Raw genomic sequence first — 13,380 nt, 5'->3', positions numbered from 1 at the left:
CTTTAAACCTTTCTTTTTTAGCACCAAAAACAATTATCTCAGTTTTATCTTCATTTAGTTGTAGGAAATTTTGGCACATCCAGTGTTTGACTTGCTCAATGCACTGGCACAGAAGATCTATGGGGCGATAGTCATTTGGTGATAGCGCTACATAGATTTGGGTGTCATCGGCATAGCAATGATGGTCAATGTTATTATTTTGCATGATTTGTCCTAGTGGGAGCATATAGATGTTAAATAAAGTCGGCCCCAAGATTGAACCTTGGGGGACTCCACACGTTACGTTGGTTGGTTCTGATACAAAGTCACCAATGGAAACAAAATAGTTCCTATCTTGTAGATATGACTTGAACCAGCTTAAAACTGTGCCTGAGATCCCCACCCAGTTTTCCAACCTGTCCAAAAGTATTGAGTGGTCGACAGTGTCAAATGCAGCACTGAGGTCCAAAAGCATTAATACTGAAGTTTTGCCAGAGTCTGTGTTTAGACGGATGTCATTTATAACTTTAAGAAGGGCCGTCTCTGTGTTATGAAGAGGTCGAAATCCTGACTGGAAGTTGTTGTGGCAGCCAGTAGAAGCCAAGAAGTGATTTAGTTGTTGGAGGACAACTTTCTCAATTATTTTACTTATGAATGGTAGATTTGAAATTGGTCTGTAGTTGTTGATAACAGAGGCATCTAGGCTCTGCTTTTTTAGAAGAGGTTTAATGACTGCAGTTTTGAAAGCCTTCGGGAAATTGCCCGATTTAATAGAATTATTAACTATTTGCAAGATGTCTGTTGATAGGCAGTCAAAAACATTCTTAAAGAAGTTGGTAGGTAAAACATCAAGGCAGCAGGTGGATGACTTTAGAGCTGTCACCGTTTCCACTAGAGTTTTAGAGTCTATGGCATTAAAGCTTGCCATCATTGCTGTGTTACTTTTGCCTAAATGGGGTGGTGATCCAACTTTTTTACTTGAGATATTGATGGTGCGTCTGATGCCTTCAATTTTATCAGTATAAAAGAATGCAAAGTCATTGCATTTCTGCGTGGAATGGAGTTCGGCTGGTATTTGTGTTGGGGGTTTAGTCAGTCTGTCAACGATTGTGAATAGGGTTTTGGCCTTATTTGTGTTGCTGTTTATGATATTGGAGAAGAATGTTTCTCTAGCACTTTTTAAGACTAAATTGTAGGCCTGGAGGCTCTCTTTATAGATGTCATGGTGAATATGAAGTTTTGTATTCCGCCAGATTCGTTCAGCCTTCCTGCACTCTCTTCTCTGGGCTGTTACAGCAGCAGATTTTCTCCAGGGTGCCTTTTGCTTGCCAGAAATCGTTTTAACTGTAACAGGTGCAATGATATCTATGATATTCACAATTTTGGAATTAAAGTTGCTTACAAGATCATCAGCATGACATGGGTTTAGAGGTGGTAGTGAGGAGATGGCGTTTTTAAAGAGGACATTAGCATGTTCATTTATGTACCGCTTTTTGACATTCTTTGATTCTGTTTGTGTGTCCGGAATTACAGAAATATTAAAGAAAACACAGAAATGATCAGACAATGAAGGATCAATCACAAGAACATCAGAAACATTGAGACCTTTTGTGATAATCAGGTCCAGGGTGTGTCCCTTATAATGTGTAGCCTCTTTCACATGTTGAGACAGTTCAAATGTGTCTAAAATAGTAAAAAGTTATTTTGCGCCCTTGTCATTTAAATCGTCAATATGAAAATTAAAATCACCAGTTATAACCAGGCAGTCAAAGTCAGTGGAGATGCTAGACAATAGTTCAGTAAAATCATCAAAAAAATTTGCAGAATATTTAGGTGGCCTGTAGATAATTAACAAGAGAATTTTGGGAGAGCATTTCAACACAGCACACAGGTATTCAAATGATGTAAACTCACCGAGTGACATCTGTTTCCCCTGAAACATGTTTTTAAATATAGCAGCAACCCCTCCACCTCTTTTCCCCGATCTACATATATCAATGAAGTTATAGTTGGGGGGTGCTGTCTCGATCAGAATGCTTGCACTGTTATTTTGTTCCAGCCATGTTTCAGTTAAAAACATAAAGTCAAGTTTAGAAGTGCTAATAAAATCATTGACTAAAAATGATTTGCTATTCAGAGACCTGACATTGAGCAGACCCATCCTGATGGTGTTATTGACAGGCTTCGATGTTGGCTTTGATTTGGAGATAATAGGAATGAGATTGTTTAGGTTAGCAGGGTGGCTAAGTTTCCCAATGTTTACTCTCTTGGTAGTCACAACAGGGATGTAGAAGGTGCCATGATTTGATGTAGGCAACCTTGGGCCCAGCTGATAATGTGGTCTACTGCTGAACCCTTTTCTGTATCAGAAATATTCAGGACTGCTGTCAGGGCGAGGCGGGGTTTGCCGTAAGGGGGAGGGGGAGTGAGCAGCGTCAGAGCTGGGACGAACTACTGAAGGTGGACGTTGAGGGCGTGTAAGGGGTTGGCGTGAGAAAGGTGAAGTATGGCTGGGGGGTTGTGGAGCACGCCTTCGTGGAGGGGGTGGTGGAGGTGAGCGATGATCTAGGGGGGTAAAAATCTGAGTAGGGTGGGGCGTGAGTGGGGGTAGCTCCCGGAACTCCAAGGGGGAGAAGGGGGGAGAAAGGTCTACTTGAGGGAGGGAGAAAGATGGAGACGTGGATGGCTTGGGGGATGTGGGGGAGGGATCTTCACATGCATTCAGAATGGAGGGAGGGGCGGTAGAGGAGGATAGACACCTCTCCTCTTTGCTCTGGTGTATCTCATGGTCGACGTTCTCCTTTTGCAGTGGCGGTCCTCCTTCGACGTTCCTGATAGGCTGTGTTGTGTCTTCCTTCCTCGGTGGCTCCTCTTGTCTCTTGTCCTTGGCAGTGATGATAGATGCAAGATGCAGGAAGTGAAACATGTTGTTCATGAATAGCTTTACTCCCATCTTATTCAGGCAAAGTCCGTCTGCCTTAAAAAGATGCCTGCGGTCCCAGAAAAAGCTAAAATTGTCAATAAAATGCATTGAACGAGCAAGAAGTGCACTTGATAGCCACTCATTCAGCGAGTAAAGTCTACTGAATCTCTCAGCTCCTCTCCTGATTGGGGGTAGAGGACCACTGATAAAAACGTCAGCATTCACAGCGCTGACTGTTTCAAAGAGTTTATTGAAGTGCTCTTTCAGCTCTCTTGATTGTTGTTTTACAATGTCATTAAAACCAATGTGCAGGATGATATTTTTCACATTTGGGTGTGCAGCGACAATTTCCAGGATTCTTTTTTCCATGTCAGATACCATATCCTTCGGAAAGCAGAGTACTTTGGTGTTATTATTGCTTTTCATATCTTTTACAGAAAAGTCCCCCACAATCAGATTTTCAGGAGCTCTCGTTAGCTTTCTCTGTGGTGTAAAGTTAGCAGGTCTTACCCTTCTGCGTGGTGATGGTGGGTTATTCAGGCAATCAGAGGGGGATCCATTGTCCATCAACAGTGGGGCAAACCTGTTCTTTAGTTGGACACTTGCTTGCTGGGGAGGTTTATTGGTAGTTCTCCTCTTCTCAGCTGTCCGCTGCTGTGTCCTACGTGGCAGTGGAGTTGATGACGCAGTATGCCTGGCTGAAGATGGTAGCGCAGGCCAGCCGGTCAGATCAGAGATATCGGGGCGCTGGGTCCTGCCAGATATCCATTCTCCCTTGTCGCAGGGAGGTGGTCTTCTCTTTGGCTTTGCACCAAGTGTGTTCCAGGGAGGATTTTCACTGGTAGATTTATTACCCTCTACAGGGACCTCCCGTTTCTTCGTAGCTTCATTGTTGCTAGTTAGCTGGGTTGTAGCATGGTGCTGTCCAGTGTTTTCAGTCGACAGGAGTGCTAGAGTGGTGTTGTAGCCACATTGTCCATTCACTTCTAAATTCACTTCCAACCGATTCATTTTTATTTCCAACAGTAAAATCTTCTTTAGCAGTTTGTGGTAATCTTCCGTAGAGAAAGGAGGCATCTTATGCTGATTACCTTTAGCACTGTAGCACAGGCTCGGGCTCAGGCTTATCTTGAATGGTAGGCCTCCTCGCGTAGTGTTGAGGACGTCGTAAAAATATTGAAAAATGCCTCTGTTATCTAAAAGAAAATATAGTCCCACTGGTTTGGTAAGTATCCAAGAGCTGTTGCTCTTTGTGTAAGAAAATAGCAGCAGATAGTAGCAAAAAATGCAAGCAGAAGCGAGAGCAAGCGAGAGCAAGCAGAAAAGCGTCCATCCAGCGCAGAGGACGGACTAAAGTGAAACAGAGGCATCAAGGGATGCAAAGGCCAAACTGACTAAGCTTAAAAAACATGACCACAGTCATGTGGAGTGTTTTGAGAACAACAACGACGGAAGGTCAAAATGAGTCCATGAAGCCAAGGTCTAAATAACAATTACAATTTCACTTTTCTGCAAGTCATTTTAATAAAATGGAGTAAGTTATCATAAAATGTTTACCAATATGTACTATCCTATTAAGTACACTTTAAACTGCATTTTATAAAACAAAATGAGTTCATGTAAACGGTTCCAGTCTTGTTTTTGTTTTTTACTGTAAGCTTTAAAATGTATTACTTGAAAATTATAAATTAATTTCAATTGTGATGAAACAAGTCTGAAATATTTATGTGTATGTGTGAAATATAAATAATTCCTATGCCATCTACTGCAATTGGCAGATTTAAAAAAAAAAAAATCAGCATGAAGACTATAGGGAGAGGGGGAGTGTCCTTGGAAAATGTTCTGTCCTGTTAATAAATTGGTTGAACTATGTCTTCCAGGCACAGGAAGATTCTGGAGAAAGTAGTGGACATTGAGAATGTCATCCAGGTAGAACACATTTCTTAACCATCATACGTTCAGTCTCCAAATGTTTTTCATCTCCATCCTCTTTAAAGGCTCGCACTATCCGGGAATTTGATGAACGCTTTACCACGCTGCTGTTTGGCTACGAAACATGCACAGAATACTACTATGATGCAAGCCCGGACAAAAAACTTCCTCATATCGCCGTGCCCATCTTGTGTCTCAATGCAGCCGACGACCCCTTCTCTCCACAACACTGTCAGTTTTACAGGATGAGCACTGTCTATTACTATTGACCAAATCGAATTCTACTTCCTTCCATTTCAGACATCCCCTTCACCATAGCCCAGGACCTGTCAAATGTGGCACTTTTGATGACATCCCACGGTGGACACATAGCCTTCATGGAGGGCTGGTTCCCGCGTGGAGAGAGTTACATGGAGCGTGTGTTCGATCAGTTTGTCCGAGCTTCCTTGGAACACCCAACTGACATCAGGAAAGCATGCAGCCTGGAGTAGGAAGAGACATGCTGAGTGTCTGTGCTTTTTGAAATACTGATTGTAATCGGGCTATTGCACTAAAACACAATTGTATGTGAGTGTAGGGTTTTTTTTGTCTTAGAACAACTGTAATCAAGGATAACACCATCACCATCGTGTTGATCTACCTCAATGCCTCACTATTCAGGACATTTAACCTCATTGGCTGCTCACAAGTCACAAAATAATTCATTTGTAATCATTCCTTGCAAATGTTGTAGATGTTAACAGTACAGTTAAATATTCTTAGTTCACTTTTCCCCTTTTCCATGTTATTTCTTAATACCCTCAATAAAACACCAATTATTTACACAAGATAAAATGAGTGCTGATCTGTACTTTCATATGTTATGAATGCTACATTTATAATCTAATGAATAATGATCAACATATTCTTATTAGATTGTGCAAACATTAAATGTAGCTTGGCTACCACTAAGACTGAGTCCTGTCATTACATTTTCTACTACTTACTTGTAAACCAATAGCTAAACATGAGTCATGACGATTAATATTGAAGCGATATCGATTTCCTCGCGTCCGGTTAAGTAACGTTTGGCTGAGAAACAAGGGTGTGGAGATGTCCCCATTCACTACAGAAGAGATCAAATTTGGTATTTTTTATAAACGATTGTAACATAGAAATGTTTGTCAACATTATGCTCCAGGCAAAAAAAATTTCTACATAAATGTCGATTTATGAACGTAAGGCCTACATTTTTTAATTGGCTAAATGGATTACAATTATCAATCAAATCTTGGAGAATGATTAAGAGTACAAAAGCACTTACATTTATATTTTTGTTAAAAACATTTAAAGTGATTTAGGTAGCCCTTTTTGTCTTTTTTTAATATTATGTTTTGTATTATTATTTATTAATATTTAATACTCTATCTGTATTTGATTTTGTTTTCTTTCCTTGATGTTGAAAGTGCTTTGACTTTTGTGTGAATTATAAATGTAGGTTTGTTCAATTAAAAAAAAAAAAAAAAAAAAAAAAAGGTTAAGTAACGTGCTTCCGACGAGCAATGATGACATCACAACTGTTGAAGACGGCTGTCAGTTCGTAGCGGAATATTTTAAACACTGCCTGTAATTATGTTTTATCGTTTCAACACAATATTACGGGACAATGGATTTAAAAACAGAAATTATTTGACGGGACATTAAAACCATTCCCGGAGTCATGTGCCATTTTTATTGTTTACTGGAAGACGACTTTTAACACAAAGGACCTCAGCGGACTTTTGTCCAGTGTGCACGGTAAGTTTTACAAATCCTATTTTGTTGTTATTCTGTCATACCGCAGCAAATTGTGTCCGTTTAACGTCAACATTTATTCTATTGTTCGTGTTTGTTTGTGCTCGCTACCACAGCAACATGTGGTCACCATGGAGACGGAGCACACTGCGGAACTTCGCCTTCACTCCGAGTTATCCATCCCAAAACGAAGTATGTGGTTTTCTTTCTTTCTTACTTACTTTCTTTCTGTCTAGTTTATTTCGAACATGAACACACTTACAGCATAATACATCACACAATTTCACATCATTTCTCTTTACATAATGTCCGAAAAGGAGTAGGAAGAAGCAATGCTTTTTTAATCCTACCCCTTCCCCACTTCAGAGCGTTTACAAATACATACATTCATTTACTGACTTCTTTTTGTAGCACAATAACATCAGTGAATGACTAATACAGCCGTTCTTGTAATAGATAATTAAGTCAGTCGTGATACACATACTGAGATGAAGAATATCCCATTTTCAATAAGGTTGAAGGTATTTATCATAATTATTCTTCTTTGTACTTTGTAAGCACTATTATTTGAACATCCTCTCAAACTGGATCATATCAGTACAATGTTTAACTTATATTGTACATTTTAAGTATATGTTATACCTGCATTGTCCTTTCCATCCTTTGTAACTGAGCTACTGTATGGAACAATTTCCCTTGTGGATCATTAAAGTTTGTCTAAGTCTAACTTCTTTACTTACCGGTAACCTCTTAAGGGCTAAGCTGTTTGTTTACTTGCTTTTTTTTTATTTCTCTTTGCTATTTGGGCTTATTGGACCCTAATTAGAAAAAAACTAAAAAATCATCTTTTGTTATGATGTACTTAGTCCATAAGTACACAAACGTGTACTTGATGTGTAGTGACATGCACATTTTTATTTTTACACTTTTTTTTCCCAAATTCCATTGTATGTTATACTCTTCTGACACCACCAGATAGCAGTATAAGTGTCCACATAAGCAGCATAAGACCCCAATTCAGTAGTGTACACAATTTTGGAAATAAGAGCTAAAAGGTGCTGTCCACGCATGTGGCCACTAAGGCCTTTAGTTATTAATCCATTCCATAATGTAATTCCACATACTGATATGCTAAAGGTTGTTAGTGTTGTACGAGCATACAAATGTTTTAAATTAGTCCTTCATCACATACACCGCAACTCCGCCTCCATTCTTATTGACTCTATTAATGTAATTGAGTATACCCTTCTAGTCCAAAGTCCATTCCTTTTTTTGTATACATCCATGTCTCTGATATATCGATAACTTTGAAGGGTTCTTTTCTCTTTCTTTAAGTTAACCCCACCAACAAAATAAGCACAGTCCTCAAACGTTCACAATGAAGAGAAAACCACTTAGCTAACACCACAGCGGTCTGACGGGCGCCATGGAGAGAAAATATGAGCTGTGTGGGCCTTTTCTGCCGAGGAGGCACCCCTCCTTGAAAACAAGTGCGGAAATAGTAAGCGAAGCAAGACGCATCCTACGAGCCCAGTCCACCCAGAGACCTTGCACTCCTAGGGATGGACAAAGGCAACTTTTTGCAAGCCCTGTCCGTGCAGACCACAACAGCAGACCTTCATCTACCTTCAGGTTGGTCCCAATCTTCTGAAGTTACTGATGGGTCACTTTTTTAAATCATTTTTTCAATCTTCACAGTCTTCACGCACAAAGTTTTGATGTCTCAGAATCCCGGCCAACATCAGGGTCTCACCTATCTCCCTTAGAACATGTGAGTGACCTCTCACCCGCATCCTTCCACATCCAACACACTGATAGTGTAATGCAGGGGTGTCAAACTTACGGCCCGATGGGCCGGATCAGGCCGGCGAACAGGTTTTATCCAGCCCGTGAGATAATTTTAGGACTACAAAAATTAGCTGAATTTTTTGAACAAAATAAACTGCTCTTCTAAATATGTCCACTGGATGTCACAATAGCAAATTCAATCAATCAATCAATCAATCAATCAATGTTTATTTATATAGCCCTAAATCACAAGCCACAACGACATCCTCGGTTCAGATCCCACATAAGGGCAAGGAAAAACTCACAACTCAGTGGGATGTCAATGTGAATGACTATGAGAAACCTTGGAGAGGACCGCAGATTTGGGTGACCCCTCCCCCCCTAAGGGAGACCGGATGCAATGGAAGTCGAGTGGGTCTAGCATAATATTGTGAAAGTCCAGTCCATAGTGGATCTAACATAATAGTGAGAGTCCAGTCCATAGTTAATTATTTGTATCCCCTACCGCAGGAGTGTGCATGACTTCAGAGGGGACAGAGCTATGTGCCCGGTTAAGATAGAGCAGTGTTTTTCAACCACTGTGCCCCTGTGTGCTGTGAGATATTGTCTGGTGTGCCGTGGGAAATGATGCAACTTCACCTAATTGGGCCGAAAAATATTGTATCTGTGCCGTATACAGCTTGGCTGGGTAACCATGTAGTACTCCCTATCAGTAGGTGGCAGCAGGTAGTTAATTGCTTTGTGGAAGTCGGAACGCATTGAGGATGGTTTGTTGTGATCCCAATATGCAGAGCACAGCTGTAGACAGTGTGCAGGTAAAAAGGTATGTAATGCTTAAACCAAAAATTAACAAAAGGGAAAGGAAAAGGCAATGAAGCATAGGGATGGCTATGCAAAACGAAAGTAAAACTGAACTGGCTACAAAGTAAAGAAAAACAGAATGCTGGATGACAGCAAAGACTTACAGTGTGTGTCCGTACATGACATGACAATCAACAATGTCCCCACAAAGAAGGATAGCGTCCGCACAACTGAAATAGTCTTGTTTGCCAATAGAAAGCAGGTCAGGCAATAGTACTGAAAGGAAGGCGTAAAACTGCTACAGGAAAAACGCAAACAAAACAGGAAAGGCCACCAAAATAACAGCGCAAGACAGGAACTAAAGCACTACACACAGGAAAACAACAAACCAAAAAAAAAAGACAACCTGGTGGAGTTTAATTTTTTATCGCTTCTGCTGGTGGTATTTTTTCAATGAAAAAAATGTGCCTTGGCTCAAAGAAGTTTGAAAAACACTGAGATAGAGGACTGGGGACACATCATCTGGGCGCACATAATTGTAGATGATGCTACATACGTACAGAATAAACCACATGCTGTTAGTACATCAGTTGAGGAAAATGAGTAAATTACATTAATAACATGCTGTAATTTGAATTTGATAGTACTATTTATTACATCTTCTGATAGATTACAATTTTACACCAATGAGAGCATTTTAAAACTGCCAGACTCACACCTATTTGACTGATGAACATTATCACATCATTTATTCAGAAATTATAAATCACCACAAACGAAGATAGACTACTATTAACAGCAACATGTAAGTGTAAAAAAAACAACATTATGATTTGTATGTTTTCAGATTTTGAATCTGAAGTTGTCTTTTTTTTTTAAAAGTTATCATGACATGATTTTACCAGTCGGGCCCACTTGGGAATAGATTTTCCTCTATGTGGCCCCCGAGCTAAAATGAGTTTGACACCCCTGGTGTAATGTGTCTGGTTCCACAACAGAAGTCCAGGACTGCAGTTCCCGGTAAGGATGAGGTTTCGAAGTCCTTTCCCAAACCTCCCATTGAATCAGTGGACACCAACCGGGGGCTGACGGGGACACGGGCGCGTCTTCTCAGGGCAACCTCTCTCACCACTTTACCTCCTCTTGCTGGACATGCAGAAGGTATGCAAACATGTTGACCTTAACTTCACAACAAGCTATTTTTGCTTCGTCTCATCTCTTTTGTTTTTAAGCACAAGAACGTTTAAAACCAGGTGTGTCGAAAAAGCTACCGCCACCGCAATCTTTGTTTTCTGGAGACCACAACAAAGTCTACAATGTTCCCCATAAACCTGGTCCACGCAGAACTCAAAGTGAAAGGTATTTACTTCAATACCATTTCTACAACTAAAACAATTTCCTTAGATAAACAGCACTTTATACAGTCGTGGTCAAACATGTACATACACTTGTAAAGAACATAATGTCATGGCTGTCTTGAGTTTCCAATAATTACTACAACTCTTGTTTTTTTTGTGATAGACTGATTGGAGCACGTACTTGTTGGTCACAAAAAACATTCATAAAGTTTGGTTCTTTTATGAATGTATTATGGGTCTACTGAAAATGTGACCAAATGTGCTGGGTCAAAAGTATACATACAGCAATGTTAATATTTGGTTACATGTCCCTTGGCAAGTTTCACTGCAATAAGGCGCTTTTGGTAGCCATCCAAAAGCTTCTGGCAAGCTTCTGGTTGAATTTTTGACCACTCTTCTTGACAAAAATTGGTACAGTTCAGCTAAATTTGTTGGTTTTCTGACATGGATTTGTTTCTTCAGCATTGTCCACAAGTTCAAGTCAGGACTTTGGGAAGGCCATTCTAAAACCTTAATTCTAGCCTGATTTAGCCATTCCTTTACTACTTTTGACATGTGTTTGGGGTCATTTTCCTGTTGGAACACCCAACAGCGCCCAAGATCCAACCTCCGGGCTAATGATTTTAGGTTCTCCTGAAGAATTTGGAGATAATCCTCCTTTTTCATTGTCCCATTTACTCTCTGTAAAGCCCATTAGCAGCAAAACAGGCCTAGAGCATAATAGTAAACACCACCATGCTTGACGGTAGGGATGGTGTTCCTGGGTTTAAAGGCCTCACCTTTTCTCCTCCAAACATATTGCTGGGTATTGTGGCCAAACAGCTCAATTTTTGTTTCATCCGACCATAGAACTTTCCATGTGATGTCAGATGAAACAAAAATTTAACTGTTTGGCCACAATACCCAGCATTATGTTTGAAGGAGGATAAGTGAGGCCTTTAATCCCAGGAACACCATTCCTACCATCAAGCATGGTGGTGGTAGTATTATGCTCTGGGCCTGTTTTGCTGCCAACTGGTGCTTTACAGAGAGTAAATGGGACAATGAGAAAGGAGGATTACCTCCAAATTCTTCAGGACAACCTAAACCTTGGCGCAGTTGGGTGTTCTAACAGGACAATGACCCCAAACACACGTCAAAAGTGGTAAAACAATGACTCAATCAGGCTAGAATTAAGGCTTTAGAATGGCCTTCCCAAAGTCCTGACTTAAACTTGTGGACAATGCTGAAGAAACAAATCCATGTCAGAAAACCAACAAATTTAGCTGAACTGCACCAATCTTGTCAAGAGGAGTGGTCAAAAATTCAACCAGAAGCTTGTGGACGGCTACCAAAAGCGCCTTATTGCAGTCAAACTTGCCAAGGGACATGTAACCAAATATTAACATTGCTGTATGTATACTTTTGACCCAGCACATTTGGTCACATTTTCAGTAGACTCATAATAAATTCATAAAAGAACCAAACTTCATGAATGTTTTTTGTGACCAACAAGAATGTGCTCCAATCATTCTATCACAAAAAAATAAGAGTTGTAGAAATTATTGGAAACTCAAGACTGCAATGCCATTATGTTCTTTGCAAGTGTATGTACACTTTTGACCACGACTATAGTTCCAAAAGCTTACCTATTAGATTAGGATCTGTATCAAACCAAGCCGAGACCTAAGGCCCAAGACAGGTTTATTTTGGCTGTCCCAACTCATAAATATGATGTTATGTAACCAGCCTGTTTGTGTCTCCTGGTGTTTACAGCAGACTAATACAGCCCAATGATGATCCAGGAGTCACAACCTCAAAGGGTGGACCACAATTTAGAACAGGTTTGTGACAATGAACTGGTTATTACTTTTCTGCTACAACAAATACAAACAACACAACACAACTCTTAAGCCACAAAGGGTAGATGTGACGGATGTGACAGCGGAGCAAGTTATGGCGACGGATGAACTTCCTGAGGTAGAAGATTGAAAACAGTGTAACGGACATAGTATATTAGTATTATTGAAAAATAAGTTATTTACACTTCACTTCCTTTTCCAACTTCGTTCATTATACCGTTGAGCGCTGTCACTTCCCATGCATCTTTATATTGTCGTGTTTTGGCTTTTACTTATTGTGTTATGGCTTTAAGTTGTTGGGTTGTGGCGTACAGTATGTATGTATGTACAGTATGTATGCAACATAATAAAGTAAAATAATTTAGTTTTCATGCTGCTTACTAACAAGCAGCGTTGTCTTTCTGCTTTTCAGATTTGTGCGATGGAAAGAAGAACACAAGCACAGATGTAGAATCAAAGTGGGATAGGATAGCGCCTCTTCTCCATCAGATAAAAGCTGCAGCTGCATGTGGTAAGAGAAACAAGAAGTGATATTTAGGTCAAATGGATAACTCCGGAACTTTTTTTATGAGGTTTACCTCAACCCACAGTTGATCTCATCAGTAAAGAAGTCCCCCCAAAGAGAGCAACAATCTCTTTGCAAAAGAGAAACAAAATAATTTAGCCTTTGGTAATAATCTCTATATTTATTTATATCCCCTTCCACTTTATATTAGTATTTTAAGATCTCTGTTAAATGTGTTAAATGTATCTTCTACCAAATGCGGTAAACTTTGATACTGCAGTGAGGCAAGCAGCCTTAGGAATTCTTATTTTAACCTCAACAAAAAAAAAACAGATCTCACTCTTTCTCTTCCTCTGCATTCACATTGGAGCCATGAAATTGTGCCGCTCCGTTAAAGTTTCCTAGAAAGGGGAGGATGTTCTTGTAACGCAATACTGTTGTTTTTTCACTTTTGTCTACATAGATTTATGCTTACCAGAA

The 13,380-nt window shown here is 40.0% G+C and overlaps 2 protein-coding genes across 2 annotated transcripts in view; both read left to right on the top strand.

The window, feature by feature from the left end:
• Nucleotides 1-8,015, top strand: part of LOC133649176 (phospholipase ABHD3-like) — a 57,915-nt gene extending 49,900 nt beyond the window's left edge. The window contains exons 16-20 of the mRNA XM_062046011.1: nucleotides 4,783-4,831; nucleotides 4,900-5,065; nucleotides 5,135-6,610; nucleotides 6,724-6,799; nucleotides 7,943-8,015. Coding sequence (XP_061901995.1) covers nucleotides 4,783-4,831; nucleotides 4,900-5,065; nucleotides 5,135-5,325 — 406 coding nt within the window. The 3' untranslated portion in view covers nucleotides 5,326-6,610; nucleotides 6,724-6,799; nucleotides 7,943-8,015. The remainder of the gene's footprint in view (nucleotides 1-4,782; nucleotides 4,832-4,899; nucleotides 5,066-5,134; nucleotides 6,611-6,723; nucleotides 6,800-7,942) is intronic.
• Nucleotides 8,016-13,380, top strand: part of armc2 (armadillo repeat containing 2) — a 29,488-nt gene continuing 24,123 nt past the window's right edge. Inside the window, 6 exon segments of the mRNA XM_062046010.1 lie at nucleotides 8,016-8,239; nucleotides 8,306-8,378; nucleotides 10,195-10,357; nucleotides 10,429-10,555; nucleotides 12,310-12,377; nucleotides 12,808-12,906. Coding sequence (XP_061901994.1) covers nucleotides 8,034-8,239; nucleotides 8,306-8,378; nucleotides 10,195-10,357; nucleotides 10,429-10,555; nucleotides 12,310-12,377; nucleotides 12,808-12,906 — 736 coding nt within the window. The 5' untranslated portion in view covers nucleotides 8,016-8,033.

Source organism: Entelurus aequoreus, linkage group LG04 (genome assembly GCF_033978785.1).
Source record: "Entelurus aequoreus isolate RoL-2023_Sb linkage group LG04, RoL_Eaeq_v1.1, whole genome shotgun sequence".
Taxonomy (NCBI): domain Eukaryota; kingdom Metazoa; phylum Chordata; class Actinopteri; order Syngnathiformes; family Syngnathidae; genus Entelurus; species Entelurus aequoreus.
The sequence above is the reverse complement of the archived record's forward strand: the minus strand, read 5'-3'. Positions and strand labels throughout refer to the sequence as shown.